The sequence below is a fragment of the Thermobia domestica genome, chromosome 2 (assembly GCF_964235325.1).
Source record: "Thermobia domestica chromosome 2, izTheDome1.hap1.1, whole genome shotgun sequence".
NCBI classification, from domain to species: Eukaryota; Metazoa; Arthropoda; class Insecta; order Zygentoma; family Lepismatidae; genus Thermobia; species Thermobia domestica.
The window spans coordinates 139,707,246-139,727,118 of record NC_137455.1 but is presented as its reverse complement, the minus strand read 5'-3'; the positions used below and the strand labels follow the sequence as shown (position 1 = coordinate 139,727,118).

The 19,873-nt window shown below is 35.3% G+C and overlaps 1 protein-coding gene across 2 annotated transcripts in view; it reads right to left on the bottom strand.

Annotated features, from left to right (window-relative positions):
* Positions 1-19,873, bottom strand: part of LOC145675724 (lachesin-like) — a 1,095,594-nt gene that overhangs the window by 206,300 nt on the left and 869,421 nt on the right. For both annotated transcript variants that reach the window (XM_081746357.1, XM_081746347.1), the window contains exon 4: positions 3,501-3,686. In XM_081746357.1, the coding sequence (XP_081602483.1) occupies positions 3,501-3,686 (186 nt within the window). The remainder of the gene's footprint in view (positions 1-3,500; positions 3,687-19,873) is intronic.

Below are 19,873 nucleotides of genomic sequence, written 5' to 3'. Positions count from 1 at the left end.
GTAGTATGGCCATTTATGTTTAGAGTCTTGACTTAAGCCTATTTGGTTCTCTACCCATCATTTCCTTTCCTCCCTCCCCGAACCCTTCTTTCCCAAAGACCCCTTTTGCTGTAGTTCATTTTGTATAGAAAAAAAAAAGAATTTAATGAACTCTTCATTTTGCCACGCTTTGGTTCATAAAGCCTTATTCATTCAGACAGACAAGTCAAGGCAAGGCAAGGTAAAGTCACTCATATTAAGAGAGAGAGAGAGAAACAGAGACAGAGAGACAGAGAGACCACTACTCACAGAGACAAAATAAAAAAAAGAGTCTCGTAGTATGAGAGAGGAGCTCGCTTTTCGAATCAAATCAGAGACACAACGAAAATCTGCTATATTTCGCTATCTCCCTTGCTCTCTTTCACACAGCCTTCTCTCTTCATTATAAAAGATAGGCATATACACACATTATACATATTACTTATTATATATATATATATATATATATATATATATATATCGAGAGAGAGTAAATAGGATAGTCAAAGATAAATAGGTGTTCTCTATTTCAAACTTGAAAGCGAAAACCATCTTTGTTACTGTTTTCCTCTTTCTACAAAGACAGGCTGGGTGGGAGAGCTGTATGTTTCTTCCTACGATACGGCATTCATAATTAAGTTGTAAGGCAAACAAACTAATGGACACTTTAATCGGAAACAAATTATTAATATTGCATAACTAATAAAAGGCTCGAGAAATGCCTTGTTATTCAATGAAAGGGAAGCGAAAATGCAGGATTTCAAATTAATCTCTCTCTCTCTCTCTTTCTCTCTTTCTTTGACACACGCATCTGTATACACTGCTTTCTCTGTATCTCCTAATAAGTTTTTGTTCTTATGTGGTATTAGTAATTTGATGGCAAGATTTTGTGTTCAAATTAATAAAGAAGGTGATTCTGGAAAGAAGATACAAGCTTTCGTTTGATGATGCTCTTTGCTAAATGCAGCAAAAGAACGTTTTAATGAAGATAAGGCGAAAAGCACATTATGTGAATATAAGACGTGGAACACACATTCATTTTTTTTTTTTAAAAAAAAAGAAAAGCATATACACTAATTTATAAAAATGTAGAAGTAACTCACCTATCAATGTCCAGGTTACTCTAAATATAACCAGAAACGTAAAAGTTTGAAAAGAATGCTTATTTTGTAACTAATAAGAAGTAGGGGATAAGAAAGAATGTTTGGAAATATGTATCCTTAGTTGGCAAAGAAGAGGTTAATTTTTTTTCAAGTGTCTCACTAATTTCTAAAGTTCGAGAGATAACAGTTAGCATAAATACTCATTAAAAGTAGCTATATCCAAATTTCATTGTTTCTGAAAATTTAAAACTGAAATCGTTCAACTTAACGTCCCACGGTTATGGCCTTTAGGCTAAGGGAGATGATGATTAAAGCAAGTGAATAGTTATGGAAGAATTGGTGGAATGAGAAAGTAGGAGTACTCCGAGAAAACCCACGAACACTATGTTTTGCACTACAAACTTACTTGGCAAGGGACCGACCCAGGGACCCCAGCTCCAGAGGTAAGCGGTCCCACTGAGCCAAAGTGTACTCCTCTGAAAGTTAGGTCTTAAGGAGAGAAGAGGATATCGCTTAAATTAGTAGTGTTACACTCAGTACGTAAACTCTTAATTAAAAATAAAGAAATACATGCTCCAGCAGTTTCAAAAATGCCGCTTCCAATGAAGGGGAAAGAAACAATCTGTCTATTGAACTGCTACAATAGCAATTAAGAGCGCCTGAGCTCCAACCTTTAGCTTTCAAATCTTTGATTTACGGTTATTTCTGATTTCGCGTTTATAACAAAGACAAATATTTTTAAAAAGGTGTACTTTAAATAAATTACTTAAAGAGATCTTTTTCATAAAGTTTACCCTTTTAAAATACTGTTCAAAGCCTTTGCATTTTAATAAGCCTTCTCCGAAATAAATGGAAACGAATTGTTCTGCCATCTCTGGAGTTATTTAAACTATACGTTTGTTGACGTTTATATGTTTGTGGCAAATCCTTTCGACAGTGAGATCTCGGAAACTACAGGCTCTAGAAAGATGAAGTTTTCACTTATCGATTGCAAATTTTGCGTAGATTGTCCAGATCTAACTCAATATTAAAGAAAAAAATATGACCATTATTTATTTATTATCACTGTCAGTGACCATATATCACTGACATTATAGTTGATTGTAATGTGTAAATATTGTTTAGCTTATTTTAAAATGTATAAAACGATAATCATGCCTGTTGTTCTGTATGGTTGCGAAAAATGGTCTCTTACTCGGAACGAAGAACATAGATTGAACGTATTTGAGAACAATATCCTGAGACGAATATTCGGACCGAAGAAAAACGGGAATAGGGAATGGCTGAATCTTCATAACGAGAAACTACATAACTTATATGGTTTATCCAACATTGTTAGGGTTATCAAATCTAGGAGGCTCAGGTGGGCAGGTCATTTAGCCAGAATGGAAGAAAGAATGAACGCTTTCAAAATCTTAACTGGAAGACCAGCCGGAAAACGACCATTAGAAAGACGTAGGCGCAGATGGGAGGACAATATTTTTAAGATGGATCTCACAGAAATAGAAATAGAAAGTAGAAACTGGATCCAATTGGCTAAGGATAGAAGTCAGTGGAGAGGTCAGTCACTACTGTTTTCAACTCCTGCTGGCTGGTGAAACATTGTGATTTCAGGAAGTGTGCCATATGCCAAAACAAAAACCATGCCAAAGGGGCAAGGTCAGGATTATAGGCTATACCGGATCGTTCATAAGTTCGATGTCATCAAGTCAATGCATTTTTGTTGGGTTTTTCGAGCGCAGTATGGTTTTGCATTACAGTATTGCAGGAGAGCTCGCTTTCAGTTCACCAACGCAGGATATATCTGGTGTAATGTAGTACACATCCGCTTCTACTATTCGGAATACAGATCGACATGCATGGTTCTACCACCAGAAACAAACTCTAAATGAATTACTGCCTCATATTTCTACCACTTACAGAGCATGACTTTATGCTAGAAACGGCTCTGTTCATCGACCGGTTCTAGAAATTGGTCCTTGTTCAACCACTATTTTTGAACATTCGGATTCTTCTAGTGGTGACACACAGTCCTAAAGTGACACAATACATATAATAGTAATACAGATACTCCTACCAATAACATACGTACAACTTGTAAATAAAGTTCGATGAGTATTGTCTTACTTATAGGTTTTAGCCAATACTTAACACATCAGATTTTAAAAAAGTTCAAATAATAAATAATACTAAAAAGGACATAATAATAATTTAAGAGTATACAGGGTTGGCCATTTCTTTAGAATACTACGTGCTTAAGTTTCAGACCCATATAGGTCTAACTTTTTATTAAGTTTGATGCTTTGGTATAATTCAGAATGCCCCGGTTACCATCATGCAAGAAACGAAAACTAACGTCAAAAAAGAGATATAACTTACCTGACTTTTCATGGGATCAGTATTTATTTGACACATATAGAGTCCTCGATCCTCTTCTTGAACTCCTTTCAAATGGAGGTTCCACGTGGAGTAATCGTTGTGTGAAACGGAAACGCGAGGATTGTGGGTAATTACGTGATCGTGAATTGCTTGAATAGCTTTTGTATCCGCTTTCACCCACCCTACCTGAAAAGGAAAAAAGCAAATTTTGTAGTTGCGATTTTTTTATGGAGCAAAAGAGCTTTTTACCATGTACAAGATTTGTTCAAATATCACTGAGTTGTTGACAACCACCAGCAGTAAACTTAATTACAATCAGTGCGTATTTAAATGCGGATGTACTGTTTCGACGCATAAAGTTGAAATGCAAATGGGATGAGAGAACATCAAGAGAGTGAGTTCATTAATGAGCATGTGCAAGGTTATTGCTTCCGTTCAGTCAGCAATGTTTATTTCATTTTTCATATCGCTCTGGCAAATCTGTTGTTTTTGGTATGAAAAGACTCGTACAAAGCATCTAATAATAAGGTTCAAAAAACATATTGTTAAAAACTATTTTATACTATATGACTGAAGTGACTTAGAGCTTAGAAATGTGTTGCCGCTAATTTCGGAAATAATTGTATACAGCAAAATACAGACAGTTCTCGATTAACGTAAATAGTTCGTCTCAGGAATCTTTGCAAAAATCGAAATTTACGTGAGTCAAATCTTTAGCATAGAGCTAAGATTTGTCACAAACACATTCGGAAAAGTAATTTTTAAAATACTGTTTAATAAGACTGCAATGCAAAAATCCAATTTCACGATTTGCTTTTGAGCTAATATCCTCAACCTGGGGTCGAGATTCCTAAGAGATCGCGAGAAGAATACATGTGAGTCACAAAGGATGGTGAAAGCATAAAAATAATTAGGATCTAGTAAAAGAAAATACATACATTTTAAATATTATTTTGAATTTCTTACTTTGATAGACATATACTATCGATATTATTGTCAAATGTGACAAAGAATATTAAACAAATAAAGAATTACTTAAAAAAAAACAATTGGAATAAAATAAACTGATGAAAAACTCCATATTGGTACAAAAGAAAAAAAGGCAAATACAACAAAAAAACTGCATTTAAAATTATTTCGTCTTCACGAATTCTGTCGAATATCTTGAAGTTTATATAAAACGATAATTACGCCTACTATGCTGTGTGGTCGTGAGACATGTCATCTTACTGTGAGGGAAAAACGTAGACTGAAAGTACTTGACAATAACATTGTGAAGTGAGCATTCAATCCAAGAGGGACGGGATAACGGAAATCCCATAACAAGAAACTGCATAATTTATACCGTTTACAAAACGTGGTTAGGTTCATCATGTCTGTAGGAGGCTCAGAACAGCAGACTGAAAGAAAGTAGAAATACTTCCCAACTTTTAACTGGAAACCCAATGGGAAAAGTACCATTAGGAAGACCTAGTCGCAGATAGGATTACAATATTAAGATGGATATCAAAGAAAGACGAATACAAAGTAGAAATTGAATCCAGTTGGCCAAGGACAGAAGGCGAAGGTAGCTCTTGTAAATGTGGAATTAAATCTTCGAGTTTCATAGGCAATCAATAGAATTAGTTTCGTTGTATTAAATTTATAATGTTTCGAACCACAATAAATGTATTCTCACTTTTGACTTCCAAAGGCTCAATTCTTTTTAAACAATCTGATAGTACTTAAGAATCCAATCTTCTTAATATTACAGGTGATATTATATTACTAATTGGTACGCTATTGTAAGGCCCAGATTCAAGAGAGTACGAATGGTATTCTTGAACAGGAATGTCAAACATAATTATTGCAATTTAATCTTTAATCAGTGTTATAACAACGGATCTTTATTTGGAGCTTCTGACAAACCCAAGGAAACCAACTAACCATTGCTTAAAGAAAACTATATATGAAATCAGAGATTACGTTAATTATATGTTTTCCATAAACTTATTTGTCATGGGTTCTATTTCACACGTACACTCTTTGCAGCAAATTATGTCATGCTCTTCAAAAAATCACAAGATAAAGTACTTAAAAAAACGAAAACGCTACATTGGTCAGAGAGAGAGAGAGTAATCCTAATTTGCAAATTCGGTTTTGTGTAGTGTAAAGTTAAGAATTTCAGAGAGATTCTGATCTGTAGTACACACTTTCAGTAAATCGTTATTTAATAAATTATTTTGTAGCTTATGCATAGAACATTTTTTTTTTAAATAGACCTACTGGTACTAACTTTATTCACAGATTTCTATGATGAAGAGTAAAAAGCTTAACCACCCGATAAGAACCTGATTCTTTACTCACTGATTTCGTTGTATCAAATGCATAGGTACAACGTTGAAAACTATATTTAACTAATTGCAGAGCGTTCGTTGACTGTAGGTTCAAGTCATTCTGTATGTGCAGAAAGTATTAACATGGACAGATTTATTTCCTGGGTTGGTTGATTGGTTGATGTACTTTAGCGTACATTTTCAGTACCGAGGCTGTATGAGGCGGCTACTGTTTAAAGTGAATTCGAAGCACTTTGAGACCTGATTTCTAGTTTTCAATTGATTTTTCTGTAGGAACTTTGTCAGATGGTGATAAATAATACGCAAATCTTACGAGGAAACCGAATCAAGTGTGACACGAAATTGTGGACAAGTTTATGCGCAAACGAAGTGTTTTTGCGTACAATTAAACCCATTACAGGGGAAATCCTCGATCCCAACCGTTCCGGAGATATAGAGAAATAAGGGGAAGGTTGGTGCTCCGATATTTTGTGAATTTTCGGCTATGTTGCGAGTGAATATATTTGAAAATTGCATTCAAACGTTGAGAAAGATGCACCAGGGTGGAATAAAAGTGGTGTTTAATGTTGAGATGAGTGGCATAGCTTTCACCCGGGGCCGGAAAAAGAAGGAGCTTAAGAAATAACAAACGCCATTGACACTAAGAACAAAATTGTATGATATTACATGCAAATATATCATGTCGTTAGTTCGTAGAAAATGAGGAAGATTATATAAAAATGTGTTAATTACATTGCCAAAAGAACAGAGACGTTATTGGGTGAACAAAAATACAATGTTATAATCTGTGCAAAAGTGCTATAGAAAAACAAATTAAATAATATGAATCATAAATGCATATTGTTCCAAACGTAAGTACGACAGTGTATAGTTGTGTGACATATATCAAAACGCAATGTATGGATCAATAAGCAAAAATAGTATCTTCAACTTAAAAAACGAAAACCGGTACGTCTTATATACTGTATATCACATACAGTTCCGATCGGTTAATAATTATAGAAACTATAAATGTTAGGAAAGTTCGAATGACCCCCTTTTTTACATTTTTCATCCTATTTGACTGATAATACTTTTATTCGATTCAGCGTAGCAAGAAACCTAAAAACCTGAACATAGATACCTTACACGCCTATTTCAGGCAACAATGGAACTCCGGTATTTTCGCCTTCCCAGTCCAAAACATTCTTCCCCTAGAATTTTTTATGGACTCTTCTGTTTTGTAACCCTCATGTTTACGGTGGCGTATTACTACAGTTTCCTGGATGAAGGAATTATTCATTTTTAAAAGACCTTTTACTTGTACTAACGTAAAATATTCAAAAAAAATCGCAAAATATCGGAGCACCAGCCTTCCCTTTATTCCTCTATATCTCCGGAACGGTTGAGATCGAGGGCTTTTTCCCTCTAGGAGGTTTAATTGTACACAAAAGCACTTCCTTCATAATTTCTCTTAGTTCATTAAACTCGTCCATAATTTCTGCAATTGCTTTGGCAGATTGCAACATCCAATCCCAAACATTTGTGTCTGCGGCGATAAATTTTCAGCTTTCTTAAGCTATATACGAGAACTGTGACAAGTTCCATGACTAACTATGAAAGGAAAGCTGAGATATCCAGTGTAGTGTTACTCTTAAACGTAGGATGCTGAGAATTGAAAGCGTTTTGGTCATCGATAGTCAAGTTTGTTTATTCCGTTAATAATAATAATAATAATAATAATAATAATAATAATAATAATAATAATAATAATAATAATAATAATAATAATAATAATAATAATAATAAAAAGTTTTTCGGAAGCCGTCCAGAATGTCATCTACAGCACATATAAAGACATAATTATGTCAAAATAAAGACGCAACCGTGAACAGCTTTCATGGTGACGCACGGCATATGGTTAAAGGATTGTCCTTGTGCAAAAGGACGCATTTTGACAATTTCCCTCAACGTTTCTGCCAAAAATGACCACTTAACTTCTATAGGAGAACTGCATAATAACCTCCAGTTACAGTTTACACCATTTGCAAGATAACCTACTGTAACCATCCCCGCTGTATCCACACACACACATCAAACAAAATCCATTGCCTTTTCTGCTACGGATACTTACTGGACCTTCTTGGGAGGTGGAAATGAGAGGTGTTTCCAATGCTTCTAACATTGTTTTGATTTGGTTTGGTAATGCTGGACCTAAGCTTAATCTACCGTTATAAATCGAGACAGAAAAGAAAAACTGGATTTGTCCAAAAAGCTGGAAATTATCATTTGAAAATGTTGCGAATGATCATTTTTTGATCAGGAGTTATAAATAATTCGGTGTCCATCTTGAAAAAAAAAATAATTCTCAATGCTGGGTGAAAATTAGGTCAATGCTTGCAGCTCACAAATTCAATTGACAAAAAAATCTGTATGATGATTACACGTTTCCATGACCTTTGGCATGATTTCATATGAAATTCAAGATATACTGTATGTCCTAAACGTTTTACACGTTTCGTTAAAATATTTCTTAGTTGAGCTTAGAACTTTTATAACATCATAGCTACCTAGTTATTTGTTGGTATGTTCAAATATACTTGATAACAATTATGTGTATCAGTCAAAATAATGTTCCTGTACAACTGATCGTAAACTATACATTCTATCGAAATATTTATATTAACTACGGTACAGTATCATCGAAGACCCTTTCATTTTCCTAAAGAAATACTGATTTGGTCAGCTGTATTTAGAAAAAGAATATTTCAAAAGCACATATCTTTATGATGCGACAGGCTCTTTTTGTGTTTTCATCGTCTTAGTTGAAGGTGAAGATAGAAACAGCTTTGCTTCGTTGAAAGCAAGCAAAGAAGAAAAATAGAAGAAAATATACAAAGTTTTTTTTTTTTCGATAAGAGAAATACACTGGTATACGGATTTGTTGAAAACATACAAAACAACAAAACAGCGGATTGAGTAAAGTAGAATTAGGAAAAAGAGAGAAGAAAAGAAAAGAACTTAGAGGGAAAAAATATATAAATAGAAAAGAATTTTGTGTCTGTTGCACTAGGACCACGTTAGAAGTGTTTACCAGAAAGAAACTCGCACCACCCAATCGAACCTTTAAGCTAGCTTGCTTCACCCAATTTCCATCCCCACTTCCAAGTAGATTCGTTACCAATTGCAGCTTACAAAGAGAACAAATACATGGCAGGAAATAGAAAGGAAACAGGTATGATTGAATTTCTATGTTTGTTTGCATTTCTTTCATCCTTCCTTATATTTATTTTTTTACTATCTCCTATATCGACGTTCTTTTGTTTTGGAAAATGAAGATATATTTTTTCCTTCCGCTTTTTCCTCTGTTCTATGTTGTTTGTTTGCTTTATATTCTAGTTGAAACAGATGACGAGTATTTAGAGGAAAGAAACAAAATTGTTTTCTTATAGCGAATATAAGCATTAAGCTTTAATTCCTAGATGGAATAAATACAGTGTTATGGAAGATTTCTAAAATATTTATCAATAACGTACATAGTACAATAGCGTAAATTAAAATTGAATTTATAAGCTGTTTGTCTACATTTGTTTTATTTTATCTCTTATATTCTACTAAGGGCGTGATTTTGGGGAGGCAGAGGACAATTGTTCTATCTCTCGAGTTTGAGAAATATATGCTTTTTAATAAATTATAGACCATAAAAAACATGAAAGTCTATGTCGGTGGATAATCATGCTCCCCCCCTCCACTCTCATGGCAAAATGTAAAATGATGCTACTGATAAGTACGTTCAGAGATGTCCAACATTTAGCGCACTTGTAAGGATTGTTCAATATTTTTCAGGTATCTATCGCCTCTTGTATCAAATTACCGCAAAAATGTTGAACAACGAATTCTCTATCATATAACTTCATAATATCTATTGAATACTAAATTCCTCCACGTTCTTTCACGTTTATTTAATAATATTTAAAACACTACCCTTCCTGTGGAAGAAGAATTGCCACATAATTTACTTTATGAAACGATAGTTTTACTACATGATTTTAGAACTAAATAATATTGTATATATTCTCTATGAATGCCTTCTTATTCTTCCTTCAAGCTTTTCTTTTACGACATGTGCTATAAAATAGCAATCTGTATCCAACCTTCACTACATCTGAGACCGAATACTGTCTCATAACTAGTGGACACTCTCTATAAGTATGATGCTGATAGGCGTAACTAAGGCTTACCGCTTACTGGCAACTTTCTGTCGGGCAACTATCTTGTTGCCCTGGTTAAGTGCATTGAGTGTTATGGGAGTCCGCTCACGGAGGCGACGGCGACAGAAAAGTTGCCGAGGTGTCGCCAAGCATGACAACAGCTCGGCGACGGAACAGTTGCGCGACAACTAAAATTACATTGAGTCTTATGGGAATCCGTTCACTGCGGCAAAGTGCTTTTAATCAAGGAGATTTAAAAAAAATACCAGTTTTTTTCGCATAATAATTCGTTCCATTCGTTAAAAGAAGTGTTTGCCATGGAAGCTAATATGTCTAAGCCGATTATTTCTGAAAGAGTCATTATTCATCTAGTTTTTATTGCTAAATTATAACAATCACTGAGGAACAAATCTGATGGCAACAATGAAATTATTTTTAATGAAGGCAACAATGATGTACGTAGCCCTAAAATCTTAATTTAATGAAACCTCGAGTATACTCATCAGAAATGTGGGCAAACAATCCTTTTAAAGGTTTTAAACTTTGTACAGTTCAACAGCGATGATGTCTGAAGATATTCGAGGCTTTAATGTTTTTTAAAAAGTCTAAAAATATATTTGAGGAAATAGAGAAACGACCAGCGTTATATAAAACAGATTGCAAGAATATTCTAATATAAATTTAAAGAAGAAATTGTAGGAGGAAGTGTGTTTCATTGTTATAAGTAAATGGAATGAGCTTTCCAAGCAACATAAATATAACACAAGTAGGTACATTATTTGATAATTAAATATCGCTGTCATACTACACACACTTATTGATTTTCTACAACTAGAAAAAAATACAGATAAAATTATAATTCTCAATTTCCTTTACATTTCAATATACAGTATTATATATATTATATATATATTATATAATCGACTGTACAGTATAAAAATGCCTGATTTGAAAACTTGAAAAGCACGCGGGCAGAATGAGGAAAGCCAAGTTTATCTTATGACTATACGCAGAACAGTTGAGAGTACAATGATAGTACAGTGTTTTCGGATTGCCGCTAAGGTTCGTTTTGTTAGTTATTTCCAGTCGTATTATATTTTCGTTGTTATTGTTATATTTTGATTCGAATAGTTGTTCCTGTTCGTATTAGCTATAGTTACTTAAAATACTGTTAGTTTTTGCCACTCATTCACGCTACCTTCAAAAATTTGATAGCATTGGCGTAATTAGGATAATTTACTGGGAAGCTATGTCTCCTTACTTCTGAAAATTGCAAAAAAACTTTTAGAAGAACTTGTTATAATAATGTTATATATGTCGTCTGAGCCCCTTACTCCGCGCTCATTGTTAATCTCTTCAAATTCTGTCCAATCTCGCCAAATTGTGATATCAAATGTCCAGCAACTTTTCTGTTGCCTTCGCTGGTGAGCGAGGTTGAGTTCAGTTGATTTTGAGTTTAACGTCCCTTTCAGCAGCGAGGATATATGAGACTGGACCTACTGATTAACGTGGAATCCGAACTAAATGATCTCCCGCCGGGAAACGATCCTGGATCTCCCACGCCAAAGGCGCGTACGCTAACCGCTTAGCCACGCTTAGCTGGTGAGCGAGGGTGTGGCTACAGAAATGTTCTGTCTCCTTGAAGTTGCTGACTGTAGGCGACAGCGATGAGATAGTTGCGGAACTGTTTTGTCGATTTATGTTTATGTATGTGTGTTGCGCAACTGTTTTGCCTTTTCCCGTTTCGACTTATGCCCTCAAAACATATTTTGACAGACAACCGATAAGGATGTTATCTTAAGGCGGAACGGGAACTCACATTTGGCCTTTTCCCGTTTCTCCTTATAACATACAAGGGAATTTTCACTCCATATCTGTAACAAAGAGGGATTTATTTTATTCTCAACTACAGCCTCTCTTCTATTTTGAGACAAATTAAACTCAAATATCTTTCAAGAACATATAAATTTTACTATTACCCCCAAAATCAAGTTACCATTACCATATCAAGTTTCTATGTGGATATAATATGAAACAGCATCAATATATGAAATTTCATCAATTCACTGTTCTTAAGTCTAACACGCTCAAAATAGTATATCAAATTTCCATGTGGATATAATATGAAACAGGATAAATATATGAAATTACGTCAATTTCAATGTTCTTAAGTCTATCTTTTAGGCGGTGAATTCTGTATTCAAGCCGTCTCCACGTTACCTTTCTAAGTATTCCCTGACTATCCACTTAAAGAAGTACTCTCAGTCTTTCATTTTCACGTTGTTCGTCTTTCATTAATTCAATGAAAGAATATATGTCTAAGTTGTTCCTTGATGCCTTTCTTCGTAATTTGGTGTGTCACCCTTCCGCACTGTTAATGGTTCGTTTTTGATCGTTTTCATAGTGATTCCACAAATCAGTACAAATAGGTAAAAATACATAATTAGCACATTAAAGATTTAAAGGATTGCAGGAGAATCTGCGTTGGAAAATCGATAACAAAATTTTGAGTAAAACTTAATTTATTTCTTTTGTGAATCAAAGGAATTCATTCTTTTGATAATTTAGAAATCAGTGAATGCTGAATCTTTAATACATGCATGTCGCAAGAAAATCTATATTACATTACATGAGGTGCTACTGGAATAAAATGCTTTACTGTACAATGCTCGGAATAGTTTAATTAATGATTCAATAATTTAAAAAGAAACTTGTACTAAACGCCAGCTATCTTTGTAGGGAAGAAAACATACTTGCAGAGTAAATAACGAGTCACCATTATCCAGCCATGTGTCTATAAGATAATCATGAAACTTCTCCTTAAATGGAACGTCAGGCGCATCTTCTTGCAAACGTACAAACGCTACATCTAATTGTAAAGTTGATACTAGAGGTAGTGCTGCTGCACATCGAATCCCTCTTTCCACTTCAGAGTTCTCTTTGTACAATTGAGAAAATCCTAACTTCTGAACCTTAATCCACACAGACTGAGAGAAGTGGAAGAAATACCCTCTGATTTTTATATCGGGAATTTCTTGATTTACAGCATTGATTGCTGCTCTCTCAAAATCAATAGAAACTTCTTACAATTTGAAAATCAGTTCAAATTTTTCAGCTTCATCCCTGATTGCTTCCAGTAATCTTACGTATGTGTCTTGCTTTTTACTGGGAAGCAGAAGAGAAGAGGAAATACCTGGCCGAAATATTTTCCGTGCAGAATGCGCAATTGGGCGAAAATGCGAGATACAGTCTTAAATGTCCATCCATTACAGTCTTGTTGCACTGACAAAGAATCTCCAAATTTTGAACAGTACCGGAAACCTGTTGAATATAGAAAGACTAGAATAAGTAACACAGACATTCTAACGAAAATACTTTAATATTAATATTCTTTCTTCTATTATTATTGTTATATCAGATTTTCACGATTTCAACAACAACAACAAAAGCACTAAAACAACCCAAGAAGAAAAAAAGGTAGGAAATGATAAATTATTTTTTGACTATTAAAATATAACTTACAAGTACTCTACTAGCGTCATCCACCAACAAAAGTTTTGCCGTTATGCTTTTAACTCGATGATCCTTCCAATCATTTTACTTAATCTTTGCTTTAGTAGTGGCCAGGTTCATGCTTGTACGTTATATAGAGTGTTTGACGGCACCAAAAGTAGGGACAAAAGATGCAGTTTCATTACAATAATTTCCCTTAGCAATCGCCTCCCTGAAAAGAAGATTATCAATTAATTTTAAACATCAACAGAAAAAATAAAATGTCATACTTTCCCTCGAGAAAGTAAAGAGAAACGAAATATTGCTCAGCTACGACCAGTTAATTATGTTACATTGTAAATAAACAATGGACTATATATTTGTGTGCTAGCTAGAATGCCATTTAAAAGGTTTCACATCTAAATTTATAAAGTAATTTTTGGAGAAGTTGCAAGAATAAATACAGGGTTCGGCACGTAAAACCGGCCCGTAAAGTGAACACATAAAATGAAATGTAATGTATTGAATATGATTAACTACAACACATAAATGAAATGTATTGAATATTACTACTCACCTTCACAGCAGCCTTCACAGCAGGTGCTGAAAGTGTCCTCCGCCCACTTCAACACACATGTGAGCACGATTGAGGAGATTCATATATACCCTTGTCAGTTCTTGTGTTGTAATGCTATTGGTGACATCCTGGATCCTGGTCTTGAGTTCTTCAATTGTGTGTGGATTTGTTTCGTATACTCTTCCCTTTAACAGTCCCCATAAGTAAAAGTCACACGTGGACAAGTCTGGTGACCGAGGAGGCCACAAGCCTTTGCTGATTGTCCTCTCTGGTGTACACATCTCATGCACAAGGGACAATGATGCAGCTGATGTGTGGCATGTTGCACCGTCCTGCTGAAAGTAACATAACTGACGCTCCTCTTCGGTCAAGTGTGTATAAAACTCCTCCAGAATTCCCATATACACGTCACTGTTCACTGTCGTCTCAAAGAATATGGGCCCAATAACGCGTGTGGCGGAAATGGCACACCAAACACCAATCTTCTCATCATGCAAGGGTACCTGGTGGATTACGTGTGGATTTTCTGTCGACCAATACCGGTTGTTTTGGAAATTTACGTACCCAGACAGGTGGAACCACGCCTCGTCACTCATGATGAGCATTAGTGGACCCAAGAAACCACTGGCAACATTGCTCAACAGCCATGAACAGAAATGCACCCTCTTCTGCAGGTCAGGCTCCTTCAGTTCTTGCACAACACTTATCCGGTACGGTTTTAACTTCGTCCCCTTAAAACACGTCTGCAACTTCTCTCACTCGCATGAACCTGTTGACTCAATCTCCTGGTTGACTTTCGAGGACTTCTTGTCATTATCTCCTCCACCTGCATCTTTAATTCAGGTGTGCAGACAGATGGTCGTCTGTTTCTGGGAGCATTTTGAACCGATTCTGTACGCCGCCATTTTTCAATCAATTCCTGAATGGTGCTTTTTGCTGGCACAGAACGTCCTGGAAATTTCTCCCGAAACAAATTCTTTGTTTTCACAAAAGATGCAGTGAGAATGAACCCTTCAACAATGGCAACACGCTCGGGTATCGATTACGGCACTATCACACACTGACACTCACCCGGCTTAACTCAACGAGGCCTTTTTCTCAACTGGTTTCGACAAGTTTCACTGGCTGCGGCTGCACGTGACTGCTGCAGGTCACGTAAGTCGACCCGACCTCGACACGCCATCTCTTGGTAGGAAGGTAGATTATTTAAGTGTTGCCAAAAACACAATATACCAGAATATTACGACGGGCCGGTTTTACGTGCCGCACCCTGTATTAGAAGCATGCAGAGAAGCTTCAGTGTCAGAATTACTTATACCATATTACAACTATTACTATATACTTACCTATATATTTTATTAATTGTTGATTTTGATTCTTCCGCCCCTCTCTTCTTCATATTTAGGTACAAACACAAGTCTGCATGAGCATTTTTTTAAACAATGACTCAAGTAATACATTACTCTGCATACTTACTTCGATTATATGCTGTTCTATTCATTCAAACGTAAATACTATTAGCCTTACAAATGTTTTGCAAAATGACACTAAATTTCCCTATCATAATTTGAAAATTCCTTTCTCTAGTGCAAGGCGAAACTTGAATTCCCGTTTCACCTTACGATCACATTAACATACACTATCTTAGCATCATAGCCTGAAGTAATGAAAACAAACATAAGACGAAACGGGAAAAGGCCAAACGGGAAGACACCGTTTTGTCACCAGTGAGTAGTAGGCATAGAGCACACACCTAGGAAGTTCAATCTTCAATACTCGTTGCCATGTGACAAAACGATCCCATCTTAGTCTGTATTGCAGAATGTAATAGTAAGTTACTTCCTCAGTTTTTCGTTTCTTCTACTGGTACTCAATATTGACGAAGTTGTAATTAAATTTTTGTACTTGTATACAAGAACTACATGAGAATATCGCTTTTCGTGAAATCCGCCAAGTGAAGTTATATCGGGTTTGGTCTAGGAAAGTATGTTTGTTGGTATTGTGACTTCCATTCAAAATCGTGAGTACAATTAGGAAACTATTTGAAAGAAAGAAATGGCAAAATGCGGTTCAGAAAGCCAGCATTAACGGTCAGGAGAGACAAGACTGATTACGCATCATCCCAAGAACTGAATTCTTCAAGCCAGCTGGTAGATCCTGACTCCATCAGAGCTTTTGCGCCAGGAGTTTAGTTTATTTACTACAAGCGGTAATGATTTCACAAGAGGAATTTCCCCTCGGAGCTACGAAATTCATCTCGGAGCCAGGTTTTCTATTATTCTCAATGTGGATTCTCAGAATTTTCATAGTACTACTTTTAACCCAGAGTGTACTAAAATTCCAACTTCCCTCCCGAGAAAAATCTTCTGAAATCATTACTGACTGCAAGTACAGCGGAGATGAAAATATATTGATATGTGACGCTAGAATTACTGTATATGTGACCATTTTCTTTAAATTCTATCATTTACTTTTGAAGATTAAAACTATCAATTAAAATAATTTGCAGGGTTATTATTAGTCTTTCAAAAATAATTATTTACCGCGATATACGAAATTGAGGACCGTTGTCAAAAAAGTCTTATTGCAACGTTGTGTATACCAGATGCATTTAAACAAGTAATAATTACTAAAAATTTAAACACAGAAAGGTATTGAATAATGATAGATTATAAAGAGAAATTTGAGCAGGTCGTTGGAAGGTGAGATTTTCCACTCTGATTGAAAACTTTCATCGCCTTTATCCAACAATTTTATTCTTGTAAGTTACTAACTTACCGAATCATACCCCTTTAACCCAGATCGAACTTTGATCGTGAAAGTGAACAAAAAAAAGTACGAAATTAGTTCACGCGTAATCATCTCATACAAACATTCGTGTCTTGTAGATACATTCACGCCCATTTTATGAATTTGTTTTTCTTTTAAGTAGATCTACCTTTTTCGAGGAAGGACTCATGTTTATTTTCGTTTATAATTGTTTCCTACTTTCGTTTCTCTGATTACTGTAATGGCTTCCTCAGGGGTAAAACTCCCACTACGTATATAATTCACTTTACAACAATAACGATAATTGTTTTCTTTAACCAAATACAATCTGTTTCGTTTAATTTAGATTAAATTAACGTTTATTGTATATTTCAATTTCTGTTATTAATAAATCTGCTAATTACATTACTGTTTATTATTATTATTATTATTATTATTATTATTATTATTATTATTATTATTATTATTATTATTATTACTATTATTATTATCACAGATTTTCATAGACCTTATACATAAATTGCCAATATATCTGAAAGCTACCAAAGTGAAAGAATAACATGTAGTGTATAAAAGTTATAGTAGCACCATTTCCACTGTATTTGACTCCTAAATTTAATTTGAGTCAAAATGCGAAGATACGTTCTAAGAAAAAAAGTAGTCTCCAGACAGGTTGGAGAGAATAGTTTCATCCTGACACCACAATGAATCTTTTGTTGTCTAAGTAAACCAATGAATCTTTCGTTGTTCGTATCCTACATCAAGTAGGGAGAGAATCTCACATCATGCAGCGACAGTTACCAGAACGATACTAGTGTAGGTGGTGGACGTATGAAAAGGGCGTTTGGACGGAAAATGCATTCGTATCACTGTAGCATACATAAAGTGCAACATCCAGACAGATTGGCAGAGAATGCGGAAAGGTGATTAAACAGGAAAAACATAGACAACGCCCGTAGTTAATAAAATCCCTTGTCGTTTCATGCAGAAAGGACAAGATACTTCTCGAGAGCTTCATTATTTCGAGAGATGATAGGAGAAGAAAAAAGTATGGTAACTGTGAAAGAATCAAATTCGATATTTCAACGAATTTATACGTTTTACAGCCCTCTCGCACAAAAGCGCACAAAAGAAATGCTATATTGCCATAACGTAAAATGTACCTTGAATACGTTTCAAACTTAAAGTTTTTTAAAGACTCCTGGGAGTTTGTCGAATTTCCTTTCCCCTCATGTTGAATTATAATTTACCGAAGTGCAAAAACAATTGTGAACCTCCCAAAAACTTCTCGAACAATTTTGTTCATATTTTGTGAATGAACCAGAAGCGTATGAAAAGTACGTGCCGTTTTTATGTAGGTCCAAAATGCAAAAGAATATTTTAGTCAAATTGCAGTAGAGTGAACTTGAAGAGAAGCCCTTTCGGATACTGGTGTGATATAGATTTTACTGTGGAAAAGCAACGAATTACCGTCAAATTTCTGTCTGCATGGATGAGAAGGTTATGGATATTTATTGGCAGCTGAAAGGTGTATGTGGGGACAATGCACTTACAGATAATATTATTCGAAAGTGTTTATGTGAATGCACAGCGGAGCGAAGCGGGATCAACGGATAATTTGAAAATGGTTAGACCCCAAAGTTGCACGTCAACTCTTGAAACCATTATCTGTGTCGAAAACTGGTATGGAGAAGTGGCGAATTATGGAGGACATCTGCAACATAACAAGGATCTTGCACAGTGCAAAGAAACGCATACTGGCTGCCTACCTGAAACTCAGGAAGATCACCTCTGTGGGTACCTACGCAGCTGGACGAAATGAGCAAAGCATTCTGCAATACAATTGCCAATGGTCTGATGAGAAGAAACAGTGCAGCCAATGAACAGTTTTTGACTTCTCAACAAGTACGCATAAAAAGTTATTCTCTTGATCAATCCCGGAGCAAAACGGCTGGAAGGACAGTGGAAACATTCCTACATACCCCCACCCAAAACATACATACGATCCATCAAACGAACAACTTCTCAATGTCCTGTTCTTGGAGAAAAGGAGATAGTTCTAGCAAAACATGTAGCAAAAGAACATTCTTCATACACTGCTGAGCGGCATATAACTTTTCGAGAAGAGTTTTGTTCCTACGTTGGAAGGAAATTGACCACAGTTCTCAAGAGTTTGTCCTGCACTAGGACAATGCACCGCCACACAAAGATGACATTGTTCTCGATATTTTGCAGCAAAAGATTATCGAATGTTTCCTACACCCACCATATTCCCCAGCTCTTGCTCCCAGTGATTTCTGACTGGGTTACTAAGCTCAAAGATTATTTGCAGGACACACATTTCTCATTAAGACGTTCCCTCGGAAGTACCGTTTGCAAGTGTCTCAAACGACGTCACAGATGCTGTTGAAAGGTAGATACCCAGACAGATTGTGTGAAGAAGTGGACGGAAACTACATTGAAAAGTGACTTAAATGTTAAACATGAGTTACTTAAATGTTGGAGTAAACGGCATGTACTTACGGAACACACCCCGTTATGTTATTAATAATTCTGCAATATGACATTTGCTATTTCTCATGATAACAGTTCACAAGGAATAATTTTCCTCTGGCGTTTTCTCAAAGATGTTTTATAATTATTCCCCTGATTTTGTTTATAATTCATAAATAAATATTTCATTAATAGTCCTAAATATTGTATAATAATTTATTTGGGCTTGAGTTTTTTCAGACGATTTTCTAATACACTAGTCTTAAGCTCCGCCATCTTTCATAAAGAAATATTTCGTATGGGTAGTTTACTGCTGCGGCATTTTTTTTAAAAAAAGAACTTAGGTGATTTGATTTATATATTATGAATAAATGTTGAGTGAGTTGGTGCAATTGAAATTGTCTTCCAAAGTATGTTAGGCTTATTTTCAAAGGATAAAAACATGATAACGCAATGCCCAACACTTGAAGTATACATTATTGAATAAGGATAAACTAAAAAAAGGTTTGATTGGAT